General features: G+C 46.2%; 1 protein-coding gene across 1 annotated transcript in view; it reads left to right on the top strand.

The window, feature by feature from the left end:
* The first annotated feature begins 21067 nt into the window (after window positions 1–21067).
* Window positions 21068–21562, top strand: part of LOC128457292 (glutamate receptor 1) — a 33783-nt gene continuing 33288 nt past the window's right edge. Inside the window, exon 1 of the mRNA XM_053441927.1 lies at window positions 21068–21122. Coding sequence (XP_053297902.1) covers window positions 21083–21122 — 40 coding nt within the window. The 5' untranslated portion in view covers window positions 21068–21082. The remainder of the gene's footprint in view (window positions 21123–21562) is intronic.

Raw genomic sequence — 21562 nt, 5'->3', positions numbered from 1 at the left:
CCCTCAGGTACTGGGACGATCATACTGAAGCTATAGAGCTGGTTTATAGTAATGAGCTGCTTCTAGTGATCATTATGAGCAGTTTCCAGTTATTATTCATACTTTGCCCTCGTGTCTGAATCATTTGTTCATCTAGTGAAAAATTACATACCAGAACTTTAGTTTGAATGGAATGTTCACAATTCTTTATTAACAGTCCTGACAGAAAAATTATTCAAGAAATGACAAAACAGACATTTCCATATGACTTATTGTTTATTGAAGTTTGGTTGGATGTGGTGAACTGGAGCACCCGGAGGGAACCTACACCACCTGTCAATCAGCTGCTGCTCTTCTCCACTTCCCATTAGTGCTTCCACCATCTGAACGGCCGTGGGTTCAGCACCTTGGGTTGGAGAACGACCGCTCTACCGCTCAGCCCCCCCCACAACACCCACACATCACCTGAAGAATCCACAGAAGCCTTGTTTTTTGGACATGTGCCGTTTCATCGAGGCGGCGATTCTTGTCTCCACCTCCGGTTCCTTGTTACAAATGGAAAGAAGCAGCATTTCAGGACAAGCCCAGGTCTTACACAGGTCCTTGAACACGGCCTTGTGGAGGACATTGATCACTCCTGGGAAAGTGTCTAAGTCGAGGTCCTTGACTTCGGCCCATGTCTTTTCAAACAGGTGTCGAGTGAGGTCTGCTGGGCCCCCCCCGTACCAGTCCATCTTTGCCTCTGCATACACTCGGGTGACCAGCTGGTCGATGAGGAGACGGACATACATTTTTTCCCGGGACACTGCCGGCTCCTCTGTCCTGTTGATCTCTAAGACCGGAGATCCTCTGATTGATTCCATCTCCATCAGAGCGGAGGTCATCCTGTCGGTGGATTCATCGGCCTGATTGGTGAACCACCAGTTCATCAGTCGCAGGAAGTTGGACACTTTCTCCTCTATGGCGGCGTACGTCTCTCTCTGGGACTCAGGGACAGACACGGACACCTCTAGATCCTCAGCTGTGATAAACTTGTAGATGACATCAGTGAGTTCTTGTTTGAGGATGGAAAAGTTTTCTGGTGAAACAATCTGCACGCTTTGTGAAGATACCTTCACACCCTCTCCCCGGGTGTCTGTCAGACACAGAGACTCCACACTGTCCAACAGGCCCTTGATGGACTCTCTGCTCTGGACTTTGGTCTTCTTCTTGAAGGACTTCTTGACTTGTGCCACTATCTTTAGCATCCATGCTGTGGCAAAAACCTTTGTCAAAAGCTTCTTGATATTCTTCCCCAATCCTTTCCAGAACTTCTTGTTGCTCTTTGAGGATTTGGAGCTTCTACTCGGATCAAATGATTTGCCGCTCTCCTCTTCACTAATTATCTGATAGATTTCTTCTTTAGCAGCTGTAAACTCCAGAGAGGATTCGTATATCAGTCCACTCAGGTCTGATTCAGACATTTCGTCCACAAGGGACTCCATGATGTCGCTCACCTCCTTCCCAATGATTTCCTGGACGGCCTCACTGGTCCCACTGCTGCTGACTGAGTGATCTGAGGTTCTTGATCTGTCAGAGCCAGAAGGGCCGGATGAGGAGGCCGTGCGAGAAACGATTGTTTTCTCCTTGATCAAGCCCTCGATGTCGGACGAATATTTGTTCGAAACTTTGCAAAGACTCTGAACCATTTTCTCTAGTTTGTCGGCTGAGGTGTGGTGGCACTGTCGAGGTCCACTGGTGGAGGGTCCACTGGTGGAGGGTCCACTGGTGGAGGGACCGCTGGTGGAGCTGGCCGTCAGGCGGGAGTTGAGCCTGTCTGTTATCTCCTCTGCAACCAACTCAGTCAGTTGATCCAAAACCACAGACTTTGTTAAGCTGACCGGGGATAAACTCTGGCGGAGAGCGTCTTCCAGGTTGGACTGGACGTTGATGTCCTCGTGTCCCCGCGCGGTGACCAGGTCTGAGGACACAGACGACGTCATGTTCAGAAGAAGTTCTGCCATAAGAAGCCTGGTGGCGTCGTCTGGTGTTCCTGATTTCAACAGGTTCCACTGCTCTGCTGTCAACTTGGTAAAGAAACTCTCAATCTGCAGGCGAATAGTTTCAACTGTCATGTTGGGAAGCTCCAGAGCATCAGATGTGTACATGATGAATGTGTGTGTAAGTCTCCTCGATATCTGGATCCACGTCTCTTTGATCCGTCTCTTTCTGGAACGTATAACTAAACACTTGATAACCTCCTTAGGACAACGTTCATAAGAGATGAAGGGTAACTTCTTCCTGTTTGATCTTAAAACCACATAAAGACATTACAGACATTCCTAAGAACCAAGGGAGATATTAAAGATGTAAAGTTATTTTAAAGAAATAAAGTTATTTAAACGATCAAAGGCAATTAGAATAAAAGAGAGGCTTTAAAATTACGTTTGATGTATTGTCTAAAGACATGGAGACATGGCTGATTAAAGAATGGTATTGATCATTATGTGATGATATTGTGTTGTTTAAACTGCGGCAGGTCAGAGACGTGTGTGTGTGTGTGTGTGTGTGTGTGTGTGTGTGTGTGTGTGTGTGTGTGTGTGTGTGTGAGGTGTGAAACATTCATAGAACAAGAAGTGACGACTCATCCTGTCAACAGAGAAAAACTCTGTTTTCACTTACGACAACTTCGAGTTATGATTCTGAATAAAAGCCCTAAGTGCTGTCACTCAAAATTCAAAAGTCAAAATTCAGTTGACCTTTGGTCTATTGGCCTTAATATTGTCCATTTAAAGTATGATGTAACCTTGTTCAGGTTCATCAATCTATCTAAAGCTGAACTTGAACATCATTATGTCACTGTGTATTAATACTACCACCTCTTCACATCAGTGGAAGCCATCTTGACTGTTAACAACATCTGGTCTGTACTAACAAGAAAATCAATATTAAGCAGAGCACTTGACAGGACAATATTAATATTAATATTCACTTTACTAAAGTCAGTTTGGCTTCATACTCAGACACAAGCAAACTAAGCAGTTTGACTGCAGCTCAGCAGAATCAGCAGGAGACACAGTGACACACAAACAGGAAGCAATTACATTAATGATCGTTTATAAAACAATAATAAAGGATATAAAGACGAAGAAGCCTCAGAGTGACTTCATTTAATATTTACATGCTAAAACTTTATGGTAGAATGTTAACACAGTAAAAAGTATTTCACCTTCATCACCCTCTTTAAAAATCATTTAAAACACAACAGATGGAAAACACGTCTTTGCTCTGTGAAGGTTTCTGTTTGATTTGTGTCTTTGAGCTTCGGCACCTATTGAAACTTCTTCATCGTGACGATTGTTGTTGTTTATTTTTTGTCATCAGTGAAACTCGTCTTCAGTATCTGAGCCGTCTGAAAACAAACGTCTCATCCGGGGAGAAGCACATTTCAAAGGTTTATCTACACATCAGGTCTGAATGGTTCCAGTAACAAACCTCACCTGGGAGGAGAAGGTTCAGCTGGTTGTGAACAAACCCTGAGCGTGAAGCTGCGACTCACCAGCAGCTCGTTGGTTCCAACACCAGGAGAGGTACAGGTTCCAGGTTCAAAGGAAACTTGAGAGGAATGGTTCACAATGAAAAGCTGTGTGTGTCTGTGTGTGTGTGTGTGTGTGTGTGTATATATACACACTTATACTATAGTGTCTGGACCCTTAGCCAAAATGGTGTGTGAGTGTTTCTTTCTAATTTGTGTGTGTGTGTGTGTGTGTGTGTGTGTGTGTGTGTGTGTGTGTGTGTGTGTGTTTGTGTGTGTGTATACACACTTATACTATAGTGTCTGGACCCTTAGCCAAAATGGTGTGTGAGTGTTTCTTTCTAATTTGTGTGTGTGTGTGTGTGTGTGTGTGTTTGTGACAGAGACCAGATGGGGAATTAGTACATCAGCTGTTTATTCTGCTGACTGCTCAGTTTTCATAATGACTGGACCTGAGGCGCACACACACACACACACACAAACACACTCACACAGTTTACACTCTATAAACTTGTGTTTCCCTTCACGTCTTTAACTTTCGCCTCCCAAAATAAAACGTCTGGATCTATTTTAACCGAAGCGCAGCTCTTTAATCAGGGTGAGAACAAACCCAGTAACAGTCCATTGTTCAGACAGCGTCCTCGTCTCCACTCGTCTCCTCTAGTCTCCTCTCGTCTCCTCTCGTCTCCTCCTCGGTCTTTGATGATCACAGGAGCTAAAGGTTTCTACGTTTCTAAATCAAGCTCAGAGACTTCACACACACTTTCTGCTAAAATAAGAAAAAGCCGATTGGCGACTGTTGACGCTGCTCAGTGGACGGAAACTTCTTCAGACGCTTTCCTCTGTGGACACTTGAAGTCCGGGTGTCTAATGAAAGTCCTGTAGTGTCACCAGCTCACCAGTGAACCTCAGGATCATTATAATCTGTACGTTTATTATCTATAGTGCTGGAGGAAGAATTAAGGATTTATATATATATATATATATATATACCAGTTATTTTGGTTGTTTTTTTTGCATTCAAGCTTTGGACGTTTCCCGTGTCTTTAGAAGTTCTCACCTAGTTTGACGTTTTCTGACGGAGTGAGGAACTGTAGTTCTAAATGATCTGAATGTTTGATGAGGTCAAAGGTCACTAACGGCCTCCTGGAGCCTCTCAGACCTGAGCCAGGAGGAGGGAGACAGAGAGGAGAGAGGACAGAGAGGAGGGAGACAGAGAGGAGGGAGACAGAGAGGAGGGAGACAGAGAGGAGAGAGACAGAGAGGAGGGAGGACAGAGAGGAGGGAGGACAGAGAGGAGAGAGACAGAGAGGAGAGAGACAGAGAGGAGAGAGACAGAGAGGAGAGAGACAGAGAGGAGAGAGACACAGAGAGGAGGGAGACAGAGAGGAGGGAGACAGAGAGGAGAGAGACAGAGAGGAGAGAGACAGAGAGGAGGGAGACAGAGAGGAGAGAGACAGAGAGGAGAGAGACAGAGAGGAGGGAGGACAGAGAGGAGGGAGGACAGAGAGGAGAGAGACAGAGAGGAGAGAGACAGAGAGGAGAGAGACAGAGAGGAGAGAGACACAGAGAGGAGGGAGGACAGAGAGGAGGGGGACAGAGGGAGAGAGACAGAAAGGAGAGAGACAGAGAGAAGAGAGACAGAGAGGAGAGAGACAGAGAGGAGAGAGACAGAGAGGAGAGAGACAGAGAGGAGAGAGACACAGAGAGGAGGGAGGACAGAGAGGAGGGGGACAGAGGGGAGAGAGACAGAGAGGAGGGAGACAGAGAGGAGGGAGACAGAGAGGAGAGAGACAGAGAGGAGAGAGACAGAGAGGAGAGAGACAGAGAGGAGAGAGACAGAGAGGAGGGAGGACAGAGAGGAGGGAGACAGAGAGGAGGGAGGACAGAGAGGAGGCAGACAGAGAGGAGAGAGACAGAGAGGAGGGAGACAGAAAGAAGAGAGACAGAGAGGAGGGAGGACAGAGAGGAGGGAGGACAGAGAGGAGAGAGACAGAGAGGAGGGAGACAGAGAGGAGAGAGACAGAGAGGAGAGAGACATAGAGTAGAGAGACAGAGAGGAGGGCGACATAGAGGAGAGAGACAGAGAGGAGGGAGACAGAGAGGAGAGAGACAGATGGGTGGATGAAGCACAAACAAGAGGAAAAAACTCCAGGAACAAAGAAGGAGTTGAAAGAAAGAGCAACAGAGCGAAGCTACAGCGAGCAGATAGAGCGAGAGCGAGAGAGAGCGAGAGAGAGAGAGAGAGAGCAGACGCTGCCAGTAAACAGACAGTTTTTTAAGCAGGTTAATGAGCCGACATAAAACAGACTGACAGAGCGAGGATGGTAATTAACACGGTTACTGGCTGACCTGAGAGCTGCAGGTAGAGCTGCGACACCTCGTGACATCACACAGTTCACTGAGAAGTCGTCCCGGTAAGGATAGACACTTTGTTGTTCAGGTCTTGTTGTTGTGTGCTTTGGAATGTGTGTGTTTTCTTTGGGCTCCTTTGTAGAAGTTTCCTGAAACTAAACAAAACTCGGCCGATGGAAATCATAGTTTAAATATTAAACCTGAAGGTGGCACCAGTTTAGAATTTGATTAAAGTGACTCCACGTCTCACTGCTGCTCAGCATCTGCTGAACGAGCCAGATGTTTTCATCAGAAATCAACAAACACTTCTTCAAATAATCATATGTTTCCAAAGTGTCTTTATGTGTCACCAACGATGATGTCACTTCCTCATGAACTTTGTATTTATACAGAATATATGTAACATAGGTAGATTTACCTCTGTGCTACTTTTTTTTGTATACATTTATTATGACATTTTCTATGATGTATATTATGCTAAATGTTGTGATGCATCACATGATGTTTGTTATGAGGATTGTGGGTAATAGTCCTCTCTGTAATCATCAGAGGAGCCGGATCTTCTCGGCTTCTCAAACTGTTTTGCTGGATAATCAAGTTCAACTCAAGCAAATAAAAGCAGCAGAACGTAGGTTTCCAGTCGTCAGAGTTTTCTTTTGAAAAGACTTTCTGCTGCTGCTACAGGACACGACCACTGACTAAATGTTTAATGTGGACTCAGACCAGTTACAGCAGTTTTCATGTAAAACATAAAAGTGATGCTGTGAAATGTGTCAGCTGTGAAAAGACAGAACGAGGATTCAGATGAAGACTCTGACATCGTGACTGACGGCTCCGATCTCACATGAAGACACATGGAGACTTATCTTTGAGCTGTCAAGTAGAGGATCTCAGGCCCGAGTAGAGGATCTCAGACCCGAGTGGAGGATCTCAGGCCAGAGTGGAGGATCTCAGGCCCGAGTAGAGGATCTCGGACCAGAGTAGAGGATCTCAGATCCTGGTAGAGGATCTCAGGCCCGAGTAGAGGATCTCAGGCCCGAGTAGAGGATCTCAGACCCGAGTAGAGGATCTCAGGCCAGAGTGGAGGATCTCAGGCCCGAGTAGAGGATCTCGGACCAGAGTAGAGGATCTCAGATCCTGGTAGAGGATCTCAGGCCCGAGTAGAGGATCTCAGACCCGAGTAGAGGATCTCAGACCCGAGTAGAGGATGTCGGACCCGAGTAGAGGATCTCGGACCCTGGTAGAGGATCTCAGGCCCGAGTAAAGGATCTCAGGCCCGAGTAGAGGATCTCAGACCCGAGTAGAGGATCTCAGGCCCGAGTAGAGGATCTCAGGCCCGAGTAGAGGATCTCAGGCCAGAGTAGAGGATGTCAGGCCCTAGTAGAGGATCTCAGACCCGAGTAGAGGATCTCAGGCCCTAGTAGAGGATCTCAGACCCGAGTAGAGGATCTCAGGCCCGAGTAGAGGATCTCAGGCCCTAGTAGAGGATCTCAGGCCCGAGTAGAGGATCTCAGGCCCGAGTAGAGGATCTCGGACCCGAGTAGAGGATCTCAGGCCAGAGTAGAGGATCTCAGGCCCGAGTAGAGGATCTCAGGCCCGAGTAGAGGATCTCAGACCCGAGTAGAGGATCTCAGGCCCTAGTAGAGGATCTCAGGCCCGAGTAGAGGATCTCAGGCCCGAGTAGAGGATCTCAGGCCCTAGTAGAGGATCTCAGGCCCGAGTAGAGGATCTCGGACCCGAGTAGAGGATCTCAGGCCAGAGTAGAGGATCTCAGGCCCGAGTAGAGGATCTCAGGCCCGAGTAGAGGATCTCAGGCCCGAGTAGAGGATCTCAGGCCCGAGTAGAGGATCTCAGGCCAGAGTAGAGGATCTCAGGCCCGAGTAGAGGATCTCAGACCCGAGTAGAGGATCTCAGGCCCGAGTGGAGGATCTCAGGCCCTAGTAGAGGATCTCAGACCCGAGTAGAGGATCTCAGGCCAGAGTAGAGGATCTCAGACCCGAGTAGAGGATCTCCGGCTCTGAGGAACCGTTCACACCTGATGTTCAGGTTCAGACTGAACTGAAGAGTCTGAAGCTCTGAACCAAACCAGGTGTGAACAACATGTGTGTTGTTGTGTCTCTGAAGTTATCTGAACTCTATGTGGTCTTTTTGTGCATCTTTATTTGTCATCATGTTTATCTGCCTTTTCTTTGTCGTCACATTTACATTAGTTGTGTGGATTGTTGTTTCAAACATGTAAACAGCGGCTCTGGACCCGGGGCCCCGGAGGTCTCCGGTCCTTTGGGTTCCTCCGGTCCCTCGGGTTCCTCCGGTCCCTCGGGTCCATGTGTCTCAGACTGAGCCCTGAACCTTTGTGCTCAGCCACACTGAGCCGTCCCTCTGACCTGGAAGCGTCCCTGCGGCTCAGCGGTGACTCGCTGGGGACAAGGTGAGCCGTGTGTCTCTGTGGACATGTTCCTTTAGCGTGTGGATGACGTGGGCTGCAGCACGCAGGGACACACGGCTGATTAAGCTTGGTGAGCAGGCGGAGCTGCACTCTCCAGGCTCCGTCCATTAGGCTCAGCGGAGTTAAATCAGGCGTGCACCCCCGCTGCTCTGCTCACCTCGCATTCAAACATCACTGGACTACAACAGACATCATGAATATGCAAAGCTGCTTTGTATTGTTCAAAACAAATGAAACTTCATCTGGGTTTAGCTGGAGAGATGATGAGGAGATCTCACTGGAGGTCGCTGGTGACTCATGTGTGTGTCAGGTCTCAGGCACAGATTCCAGGTCAGTGTTTCTCGTTTCAGAGCGGCTGTGATCAGCTCGCTGCAGCAGCTGTCACTCAAACCTCCCTGACATGAGAGCAGTTTAAAGTGGAGAAGATGTGAATCAGCTGCTGACGTGTTGAACGCTGCTTTGATGGTGAGGAGCTGAAGAGAGTCATGAACATTAAAGACACAACCACGGGTCTGACCCACAAACTCACAAACACATTCCTTAATGAGAACAGTGAATTCTGAGGATGTGATCAGACGAGTTCATGATGCATTAAACTGGTGAAAGCTTTGATTTATCATAATGAAGTAAATGTTTAAATCTTGTGCTGGCTCCTCCCCCTCAGGACGAGAGGAACACTCCCAGTGAACCTGGTGGAGGATGGAACATGGGCCGAGAAAGAACTCATTCAATTCTGCAGCGGATTTCGATCAGGGAGCAGATCCAGGAATCTTTGAAGGAATAATTCATGGATCTTGATTTTAAATGATCAGTTTCAGAAAGAGTCTGAGCGAGTTCTGCATTCTGCATCACGACGACTCTGCATCGAAGCAGAGACAGAACATTATTGATTCATTCGTTTGTGACGTCCCGTTAATTATAACGTGCTGGTCCAGGATCAGGACACACGTTAGAGGTCCGCCCGGTTCATCCAGAACCATGAATATGAATTGAGTCGGCCTGACACGGTGATTACAATCTGGACTCATCGTGCCCGCCTGTCAGAGTGGACATCCTGTTTCCAGTTTGAGCAGCGAGTCTCAGAATGAGAGGGGGGGGGGGGGGGGGGAGCTCACGAGGTCACGTGACATCATGATGCAGGACCACTGTTTGTGTTTATCTCTATCTCTCTGTGACTTCTTCATGTGAACCCTCGTGTTCTGTCTTTACCTGAATCAGTTCTTCCTCTGTGACGTGAACGTTTCATCTTCATCTTCCTCTTCTTCTTCCTCTTCCTCTTCATCTTCCTTTTCCTTTTCCTCTTCATCTTCCTCTTCCTCTTCCTCTTCCTTTTCCTTTTCCTCTTCATCTTCCTCTTCCTCTTCCTTTTCCTTTTCCTCTTCATCTTCCTCTTCCTCTTCCTCTTCCTCGTCTCGCTGTGAGAATCTTTTCTCTGACATTAAAACGCTGCCTCTTGATTTGAAGAACTTGAATTCAATCTGTCAACAGAAGCTTCCTGTACAAAGTCAAAACCACAGACGTGAGTCCTTCCACCTCTTCTCTTCTCCTGCAATTCAATTTGAAGTCCTAATGATGATCTGGAGGGGAGCGCTGCCCCCCCGCCACCAGACCAATTTCCAGGTGCCTCCCTGATGTGAGGAGTTTCCAGCCCGGGAGTCTGATGTGTTTTATAAACAGCCTCTCGCTGGTTCTCATTTTGTTCTTCACTGGTGTTACTGTAAACCACAGGAACGATGGAGTCGCAGCTTCCGGCCTCCTCTGGTAAATTAGTTTTAATGGTGGTTGGAGTTTTCCTTCAATAATAATTTTACACATCAGGAACAAACAGAAATGTGTCAGATGAGGGGGGGGGGGGGGGGGGTTCCACCGTCTGTGATCTCTGTGCAGCTGGAGGCAGGTTAGCTTGGTTAGCTTAGCATGAGCTAGCCTGGATGAGCATGAAGATGTCAGGATCTCATCTGATCCTGGTGCAGCCATGAGTTCTAGTCTCTGGAGCAGATTCAGTCAGTTTGGTTCTTTCACTGATTTCCTGAATGATTCATTGATCTTGATGAAACTCACATGTATGAGTGCGTTTGATTTGGTGCAGATGGTGACGTTCTGGTTTCTTTGTGTGTTTGGTTTGATTGAAAAGTAACACAATGTTTCACTGGTACATGTGTGTGTCTGCAGAGAAGCAGCTCGTCTTAAAGAATTGTTTTATTCGTAAAGTGGCAGAACCATGTTTGTTACTCCATGAGGAGCCGCTCTCTGTTTGTCAGGTTACACAAATACAACCGAACAGATTTATCACGAATGAGACATTTTCCTCTCGGCTGGTTTGGCCTTGGCGCAGGTTTGCTCTGGGTTCTACTTTGAGTCCTGAACAATAATCTGACGTATAAAAGATGAGATCAGAGGAAGAGAACGAGGAGCAGTGAGGAGCAGTGAGGAGCAGGTCCAGGTTCATCAGGAGGAAGAGAACGAGGAGCAGTGAGGAGCAGTGAGGAGCAGTGAGGATCATCAGGAGGAAGAGAACGAGGAGCAGTGAGGAGCAGTGAGGAGCAGTGAGGATCATCAGGAGGAAGAGAACGAGGAGCAGTGAGGAGCAGGTCCAGGTTCATCAGGAGGAAGAGAACGAGGAGCAGTGAGGATCAGTGAGGAGCAGTGAGGATCAGTGAGGATCAGTGAGGAGCAGTGAGGATCAGTGAGGAGCAGTGAGGAGCAGTGAGGAGCAGGTCCAGGTTCATCAGGAGGAAGAGAACGAGGATCAGTGAGGAGCAGTGAGGAGCAGGTCCAGGTTCATCAGGAGGAAGTCTCATAAAGAACAACATCCTGCTCTGATCTCTGTGTCGAGCCGTCAAAACACATCCAGTGTGTGATGAAGACACACACACACAGGTCTGTGTGGTGGGGGGGGGGGGGGGGGGGGGGGTGCGATGTGTGTAAAGTGCTGATGCTGCGTTGTTGTCAGTGTTGGTTAATCCTGAGATCTCTGACCAACTCCTCCTGCAACACACACACTGTAGGTGTGTACCTGTGAGGACACACACCAGCCAGTGTGTGTCCTCACCTTAGTGAACTTTCCCTTTAACAGTTAATATGTTGAACTATTGATCAAATCCTTGTTTTCACACATGCACCTTTTAGTCTACGTCCAAACCAACACAACTTCAAACCTAAAGTGTTTTATCTCTGAATCAGAAATAACACCTGAAAACACACAAGTCACATGACCACTCACCTGCACCTGTCATGTGATGTAAACGATGTAGAGGTGGAGCTGTTTCGGAGTCATGTGACTCAAGGAAGGTGTTGCTCATGAGCACTTTGAATGCCGACAGTGATGATGGGGATTAAACCTGTGACCTATCGGTTCCTGGTTCCTCTCTGCAAACTCACTGAGAACAGATCTGAGGATTAAAACAGTCGACCCTGCAGCTGCCAGCCTCCTGGTGTGTGTGTGTGTGTGTGTGTGTGTGTGTGTGTGTGTGTGTGTGTGTGTGTGTGTGTGTGTGTGTGTGAGAGTGTGTGTGTGTGTGTGTGTGTTCGTGTGTGTGTCTTCGGCTCTGTATTTATCTGTGGCCCAATAAATCTGCGAATCATCAACGCTGTACTACACCCACCCACACACACACACACACACACACACACACAGACACACACACACACACACACACACACACAGACACACACACACACACACACACACACTCACACACACACACACACACAGACACACACACAGAGTCATGGAGCCCTGAACGAGCCTAAAACCCTCAAATGGCTTCAAAGAGTACCACGGTTGCTATGACAACTGGAATAAGAAGCCATTGAAGAGCCTTGAAGCTGATTGGCTGCTTCTGCTTTGAGACAACTGAGGGTTGTTAGTTCAGAGAGATTCAGATAATACGTCTGTCAATCAAAGATCAGATAATCAATCTGTGAGAGTTATGATCTCTATGTGTAGTTAGTGCTCCTCTCTGATTGGCTGCAGTGGCAGAACGTCCAATGCTTTGAGACTTTACTGAAATGTAAATAAACAACATGTTTTTGTATGAACTGGTTTCCATCACAGAGCCGAGGCTTCAAATCAGATGATGTTAATGAGAAGTTTGTAAAAGGCTCATTTCATCTTCAGATAATAGAGAAGAGACGCTGGGTCTTTGTCTCATGTCTCAGAAACACCATGAGGGGGGGGGGGCAGAACGCCTGAAGAAGACTCGTCTCCTCCTCGTCTCCTCCTCGTCTCCTCCTTGTCTCCTCCTCGTCTCCTCCTCTCCTCCTCGTCTCCTCCTCGTCTCCTCCTCGTCTCCTCCTCGTCTCCTCGTCTCCTCCTCGTCTCCTCCTCGTCTCCTCGTCTCCTCCTCGTCTCCTCCTCGTCTCCTCCTCGTCTCCTCCTCCTCTCCTCCTCTCCTCCTCGTCTCCTCCTCGTCTCCTCCTCGTCTCCTCCTAGTCTCCTCGTCTCCTCCTCGTCTCCTCCTCGTCTCCTCCTTGTCTCCTCGTCTCCTCCTCCTCCTCCTCCTCTCCTCCTCGTCTCCTCCTCGTCTCCTCCTCATCTCCTCCTCTCCTCCTCCTCTCCTCCTCGTCTCCTCCTCATCTCCTCCTCGTCTCCTCCTTGTCTCCTCCTTGTCTCCTCCTCGTCTCCTCCTCGTCTCCTCGTCTCCTCCTCGTCTCCTCCTCGTCTCCTCCTCCTCGTCTCCTCCTCGTCTCCTCCTCGCTCCTCAAACTCCTCTCAGCTCCTTGGCACAACCTCATAAATGGTTTCATGAGGTTTGGAGGAATCGCTCTGACGAGGACTGGTTGAGGTTCTGAGTTGAGGGATCTCTCTCTCCCGACGTGCCCTCGAGCCAGGCAGCGCTGCCTGGTTGAGATCACGAGTCGTCACTCCTCTCATCACTGACGGGTCTGTGAGCCGACCTCCTGCTCACAGACACGTTCATACGCAGCTGCGTCTCCTGCTCGTGTCCATGAGGTTCTGATCTGTGAAGACAGGAGATCCATCGATCCTCATGTGGTTGAATCTCCTTCATCTCCTGCTCCTCATCTTCAAGCACCTCTTTGTTTTCTCTGAGAACCAAAGGATGACGTTCTGTATTTTCCTCTAGCGCCACCATGAGGTTCACATTGTCTTAATAAAAATATCCCAATATTGATCATGCATTAATTCTGGATTTATGTAAAATACTTTCTCAGTCAATTGGTTTTTATCTTCTCCATCCTGCTGCTGCACAAACACATCAAACTGCAGAAGGAACGACTGCGATAAGCCGAGCTGGTGAGAGGACGACTTCCTCTCCTACTTCCTCTCCTACTTCCTATCCTACTTCCTCTCCTACTCCCTCTCCTACTTCCTCTCCTACTTCCTCTCCTACTTCCTCTCCTACTTCCTGTGAGTGAACACCAACACTTTCCAGATTTTTGATGAGTTTTTTTTCCATTGTTTTTTACTCAGGATTTATTTTCCTTTACCTTTGATGCTATTGACTTAAAATGTATTTATCTTTATCCACTAAAGAACTACACAAGGAGTGGAGGAGGAGGGGTTCATGCTTTATACTGCAGCCAGCCACCAGGGGGCGATCCAGCTGATGTGGCTTCACTTTAGAGGAGCTGACATGTCGTCCATCTTTATTCACAGCTGAGCTCAGGTTGATCGATATTCTCAGAAGATAGAACAGTAAATGAAATATCTAGTGTTTCATTTTCAATCCATAAAAATGATTTTTTTACTTTTCAAAAAGTCAATAATGTCAGTCACTACTGTCACAGACATAATATCACTTATTACAGCAGCAACAGAAGATTCAGAATCAATAAGACTATAAAAAGAGTAATTGGTTCATTTCCATTCATCTGTCGTTCGTTCTTTTGTCATTTTTCATTTCAGATTTTCAATATGGAAAATTTGGTAGTCCCCAAAAAGTGATGACAAATATATGATGGATGGAGACGAGCATGAGGAAGTGGAGAACGTCCGAAGCAGAGGTAGAGAACGAGGGGAGGAGAGCACAGAGTGGGGGGGGGGGGGGGGGGGGGGGGGGGCAGTAGGGAGTCGAAGGAGGGGGAGGAGGCTGTCAAGGAGAAAAGAAAGGAATGAAAAGGATTGAAGGAGGAAAGGAAAGGTAGGAGTCTCCTCAGGTCACCTCCGTCCTCCCTCCTGAAGTCTCATCAACTCATTTCCTGTGAATGTGACGTGTGTGATTTTCTGCAGCGACGCACAAAAAGCTTTTTGTCTTAAGTGCTTTTGTTCAAACTGCTTCATAAACACTTCTGTTCTGAGAACAGGAGCCGGGACCCGGGCCGCTGAGGTCATGTGACGCCTTAATGCACATCCATAAAACATGGAGCCGAGTCGCTCCAACACTTCCTGGTTCACTCAGGTGTTAAAGATTAACGCTTTATTAACGACTGTAAATACAGCTGCTGAAAAAAACATAAACCCATTACATTCCATTTCAACATTTCTCCTCATCAATAATATAACATAACATAACATAACATAACATAACATAAACTAACATAACATAATATATTATAATAGAGTATAATATAATATAATATGATAACAACAACAACAAAAAAATAATAGTAATAATAGTAATAATAATAATAATTTATTCATTTCACCCTTTTCAAACCACAAAGTACTTTAAAGGACATTTTGGTGTAAATATGAGAACAAATGAAAGAAGAGTAAAATAAAATAAATTAAAATCATTTGTCATTTCAAAATAAAACACTGAAAAAACATGTCTGCAGACGACAAATGCAGATATGAGTCCAAGAGTAAAACAAGTTCTTAACATGTGCATTATAAATAATAATAATTCATAATTTAAGTGCCTCCTGTGTTTTACTGGTTTCCCATCATTATAATGTTCTCTCCTGTGTTTCACCTGTTTTCATTTCTCTCGACCTCCCTCGTTTATTTAGTCTCTGATTCGTTCAGTTCTCTTTTCCAGATTAATCAGTTTCATTAACTATCTTCAGAACTCAACTATTTGTTTACAGTCGTTTTCCTCAGAGACCGAACAACAACAAACACTGAACCATGAAACCTTCAGTGTTTGTACGTGATCATGTTTTTATCGTACAACATCGTAACATCAGGTGAGTTTCTGCTCATTAGGTTCAGGGTGTTTACATTATACAGGATGATCCTCAGTGACCGCACAACACACACACACACACACACACACACACACACACACACACACACACACACACAGCCCGAGGACAGTGTGTATGTTTTATTAATAGGTGACCTATTATGGATTCACATGCTGAGGTTGTGTGAACTCTGAGACGATCTCTTCAACCCTCGTTCTCTCAGAACTGATCCTGGTTCTGTTCTGTTCTGTGTGTTCCACTGAGGTTCTGTCATTAAGACGAATTCCTTCTCATCTATTACAGTTTGTGTCTGATCTGATTCTGGGTCAGTCTCGTCTCTGCAGCAGGACTCCTCGGCTCTCGGCTCGCTCACCACTTCACAGAGGAGATGTTGTGAAGTGACATGTCATGGTGTGTTGGCCCGTCTGCGTTCAGCCTCACAGGTGAACAGGAAGTTTCCTCCATCGTTTCCCTGCGTCGCAGCAAATGTCCCCGAGTTTCAGGCAAAGAGGAAAAAGCTGAGGTGAAGGTTTGCTCCTCAGTTCCCTTCAGCCTCCATGAGGGAGCTCGGTCTGCAGGAGGAAGATCAATAACAACAATGAACTCAGAGCCGGGAGCCGCACAATCAGGTTTAAAACAAGGAGCTGGAGCTTCTTTATGTTTAATGTCAATTATTGTTTAAACTCCACGGATGAAAGTTTGTAGCAAACAAAACCCATCGTCACTGATTTATATACAGTCACTGATCATCTTTATATACAGTCAGTTATTATCTTTATATACAGTCACTGATCATCTTTATATACAGTCACTGATCATCTGTATATACAGTCACTGATCCTCTTTATATACAGTCAGTTATTATCTTTATATACAGTCACTAATCATCTTTATATAAAGTCACTGATTCTCTTTATATACAGTCACTGATCATCTTTATATACAGTCACTGATCATCTTCATATACAGTCAGTTATTATCTTTATATACAGTCACTGATCATCTTTATATACAGTCACTGATCCTCTTTATATACAGTCAGTTATTATCTTTATATACAGTCACTGATCCTCTTTATATACAGTCACTTATTGTCTTTATATACAGTCACTGATCATCTGTATATACAGTCAGTTATTATCTTTATATACAGTCTACACCTTGGTTAAGAAGATGATGTTTAATCCGAACCTGATTTTTGTTGCTCTGGATAAAATCTTCAGCTCAATGAGATGTAATGAGAACAGAGTGTGAGTTTTACCAACTCGTCCTGAGCGTGTGCACGAACACACGCGTGTGCACGTATTCGTGTTCGTTGCATCAGCTGGATGGCCGCTCTGTAAACGTTTGTGACGGGGGGGCAGTAAACACACACACTTTCCCTCCACATCTATGATTTACAGTCAGTGGAGGCTGAGCATTGTAGAGCAGTACACACACACACACACACATTACACACACATTAAACCCACTCTGCATGGGTGCCATGTTGCTGTGTGGGCACAATGGCATCATCATTTATTCATTGAGTCGTCATCCCTAATGGAAAAGTGCAGATTAGAGACATCACAGTTTCATGAGTTCATTTGATGTATAGAAATGTTGTGTGATGAACAACAGGCCTTTGAACTGCAGCTTCCCTCACTCTGAGGAACATGGGCGGAGTCAGAAGGTCACGTGACACGGACTGAAGCCACAACGTGTCAGCTTCTACCTTCAGTTTGAAACCACCTGTGATTCCAGGTTGTTTTCTAGATTCATGATCTGAATCCGTTTCTCTGTCGTCTGAGATTAGAAGTTTGTTTCCAGCAGCAAGAGATTTTTTTAAATTATCATCAAAATTATTTTAAAAACTACATGTGACCCTCACTGATTTCATTGGTTAATATAGCTGCTAATATCACTGCTATTACTTCTAATAGTGATAATATTACATGTACAGTTACTGTAATGTGTGCAGTAGCCAGAGGCCACTATCATGTACAAACTGCAGTACAACAGTACAGTAAGTTAGACTGTAAAGTACACACCTGTATGTAAATGTAGATCCTCCCATGAATCAGGGAACGAAGCAGGAAAATGTGTGTGTGAATAAACTGATTCACCAGTTTATGTGAAAAGAGAGACGACTGGGATCGAGTGTCCTGACTGGAATGTCTCAATAAGACGTTCATTGTCCCCAGAGGAGGAAGCTTAGAATCTGTCTCTATCTTATCTTAGGTTGAAATGTGTTTGTGTTTTCTGTAAACAAACACAATCAGCTGATCTCCTCCTGTAGCTGCTGTGATCACGTTGTGTCCAGTCAGCGTTTTGTCCACTGGTTCCCGACCTCTGGGTCATGAGGTCATGATGTGATTAATGGGACAGGAAAATAAAACCTGATCCTGGACTTTTGTCGGTGACATGTTTATAATCATTTTTCTTTTTGAGCCTAAATAAGTTATTCATATAAAACCATGTGAGACGTTTAGAGGGAGAACGTCTGAAGGATCCAAAAGATCTGAGGCTCCTTCTCAATGCTGACAGACTAACATCACCATGTACTAATATACAGTATATATATATATTAGTGAATATATATATATACTTTAGAGCAGGCACGTGCACAGATAGCCCCCTAGTGGTGCTCAAGCACTGGCCCTTTTGCCCTGGATGAGAAAAGTGCCCCTTCTGCTGGAGCCTAATTTTTTCTTCATTCATTAATATTGGTCATCAATTCCCCCCAAATGTGTTTTGATATCTGAAGGGGCAGTTATTTGAGTTCTTGTGAGAATTTCCCCCCGACATGCTCCGCTGCCCCCCAAAATGTCTGTGCACGTGCCTGCTTTAGAGAGAGAGAGAGAGAGAGAGAGAGAGAGAGAGAGAGAGAGAGAGAGAGAGAGAGAGAGAGAGAGAGAGAGAGAGAGGGGAAGGGAGGTAGAGAGTGAGAGAGAGAGAGAGAGTGAGAGAGAGGAACAGACTCAGTGAACAAACCCTCTCTCAGAGTCGCTGCTGTTCTTCAAACTCTGGATGTTGGACCCTCACAGACAGACCGAGGACACTGAGACAGACCGAGGACACTGAGACAGACCGAGGACAGTGAGACAGACCGAGGACACTGAGACAGACCGAGGACAGTGAGACAGACCGAGGACAGTGAGTGACGCAGGCTGCCGGTGGATGTGAGTCTGTCTCCGGGCTCAGGTGGATCTGTGGCGGGTCTCGGTGTGGATGGGATTACACCGGTTGTTCCGTGTGTCCTGTCGGTGCTGCGGCTGGAGGAGGAACTATGCGGCAGCGGAGCTCCCCGGTGCTGTCCCCGGTGCTGTCCCCGGTGTTGTCCCCGGTGTTGTCCCCGGTCCGGTCCCCGGTCCTGTCCCCGGTCCTCCCGGGGCTCCCGGGGCTCCCGGTGCGGCTCCTGCTGCTGCTGCTGCTGCTCGTCGGGCTCTGCAGCGGCACAAGTTTCCCAAGTAACATCAACATAGGTGAGTGAGCTGCATGTCCACACTCATATACATTCATTTTCATATTCATATTCATATTCATATTCATATTCATATTCATGTACATACACAGAAGCTGGAACACATGCTCTTAGTCTTAATGAGTGTCTTTCACATTTGAAACTCATAGTTTCTACAAAATATTTATATATTTTTTGTTTTTGTTTATAAACACAGATTGATTTGTTTTTCATGAAGATTCTCCAATATTTCTGTACTCTGATATATTTGGACTTTCATATAATATATTAACTACCAGTTATTTTTCATACCTCAGTTCTTATCACCAGTAACAGCGATGAATCATACGACTGGTTTCTATAATAATCTTAGATAATGGCAGAATATTCCGGTTGTGATTTGCACTTTGTTGATATATTCCCTCTCGGTGGGATTAACGCCTGTAGCAGGGATTTCCTCTGTGAGTTACAGTTTATCACTATTCATATATTCATGAAGTGACTTTCACTGTTACACGTGTCTCACTCTAAGATGTTCTCACGACACAAGAGGAGAAGATTCACGATGAAGACGTGAGTTCAGCTGAAAGTACAGAGATATGTACAGGAGAGGAATCAGCACCACGGACAGAGACTGCAGATCTGCTCTGATTCATACATGAGAGAGTGTGTGTGTGTGTGTGTGTGTGTGTGTGTGTGTGTGTGTGTGTGTGTGTGTGTGAGTGTGTACAGTTATTCCTTTGTCTACTGTTACCACCTGGGCTACACATGAATAACATGATTTACAGTTAGACTCGTTTATACGTTTTATTCTCAGGATTTATTTTCACATGAAAGTGAAACTAATGATAATTTTCTCTGTTATCTGATCGATGAAATGTCACATGTTCGATTCTCACAGTTTCTCTGAGTCTGAGGTGATTCACTGTCATATACGACAAAGAAAACCAGTAAGAGAAGCTGGAGCCACTGGTTTATTTTGAGTGAAAGCATGGATGAGCTTCTCAGCTGCAGATTGTGACTCGAGTGTTTCCTGCTCGTCGTGTTGCCCCCCCCCCCCCCCCCCCCCTCCCGCTCCTCTGGTGAAACCCCCTGTAGTGTCTTGTGTTCCTCACTGCTCCTGTAATGGTTCCTCTGGGATGGTGCAGGATGAGGAGACTGGTGCAGCCTCTAAATATGACTTTGAACCTTTCGGAGATATTCCTCCAGCTGAGCTCAGACTCTGCTGCAGCTCCTCCTCGTCTTCCTCCTCGTCTTCCTCCTCGTCTTCCTCCTCGTCTTCCTCCTCGTCTTCCTCCTCGTCTTCCTCCACAGGCAGCAACACAACAGGAAATGAAATCCTTCCTTTACAGCAGAGACACGAGACAACTCACTGGAGCATCCGGCTGAAATGTCTCCTGCAGGACGAGCAGACGCTGGAACACTTTAGTCAAATCAAATGTTGACTACGTTTTACCTGTAAGAGTATTTGTACTAGTTACTTTTACTAAAGTAAAGTACTTCTTCCACCACTTTCAACGTATAGTAATATTCACTTTGATTGAGAAGACAAATTTGATCTTCTGATATCGGTGATACTGAAGAGACGTACAGAGACGGACAGAGACATTGAGAGACATAAAGAGACGTGAAGAGACGGACAGAGAATTTCAGTGTGACAATATTCTGTTCAGTTTCCTGTCAGCTTGAAACTCACCTGCAGCACCTGAGGTCTGAGTGGATGTGTTAACTGAGTCATGAGAACGTCTGTCAGAGCTTCAACACCTCAAACAGCTGGTGAATGAATCATATAATATTCCAATAAAATCCTAATAACACCCACATATTATATTATTTGCTGTTTGCCAGGAAAATATAGAAATTTACTTCAAACAGTACCATGTTTTATATAGCTGGCCAATCAGAGCAGACTGGGCTTTACATGGGGGGAGGGGGGGGGTGGTTTGAGACAGAGGCTGAAGAGAGGAGCTGCAGTGATGGACACAACCACAACCATGGACCCTCAGATATCTGACATTAAACGACATTGATGCTGGATGAGAAAAAGAAACGGAGGAACTGAAAGTATCAAAGACTTGAGTCCTGGTGTTAGATCAGAATCAAACTCTGACCTCTGACCTTGAGAGTCATCTTCTTTCTGTTCTTCTTCTGTGTTTCAGGAGGCCTCTTCCCCCCCGGCTCCCATGAGTACGAGGTGTTTCGCTTCGCTCTGTCTCAGCATCAGGACGTCCCCAAGCTGGTGCCTCAGGTGGACATGGTGGACACCGGGAGCAGCTTCGCTATGACCTACGCCTGTAAGTTCACTGACAGATGAAATACACTAACTTTGAATATGAAGTCTCAATATGAACCAGAACCTGCAGGTGCTGGTTGGTTTGTTGAATTTGAAACAGGAAGTTGTGATTTATCGTCAGTTTCTCTGTTGTTGTTCACGTTGGTGGTGAACTCATGTTTTGGTCGTGTGGTTATTTGAAGTGACGTCAGCATGAAGAGGATCCTCTCCATGTGTGAGCGGCCTGCAGGTCTGTGTGGTTCAGGTCTGCAGGTCTGTGTGGTTCAGGTCTGCAGGTCTGTGTGGTTCAGGTCTGCAGGTCTGTGTGGGTCAGGTCTGCAGGTCTGTGTGGTTCAGGTCTGCAGGTCTGTGTGGGTCAGGCCTGCAGGTCTGTGTGGTTCAGGTCTGCAGGTCTGTGTGGGTCAGGTCTGCAGGTCTGTGTGGTTCAGGCCTGCAGGTCTG

Source organism: Pleuronectes platessa, chromosome 15, assembly GCF_947347685.1.
Source record: "Pleuronectes platessa chromosome 15, fPlePla1.1, whole genome shotgun sequence".
Taxonomy (NCBI): Eukaryota; Metazoa; Chordata; class Actinopteri; order Pleuronectiformes; family Pleuronectidae; genus Pleuronectes; species Pleuronectes platessa.
Note: the sequence above shows the minus strand (reverse complement) of the source record. Positions and strands in the feature narration are given on the sequence as shown.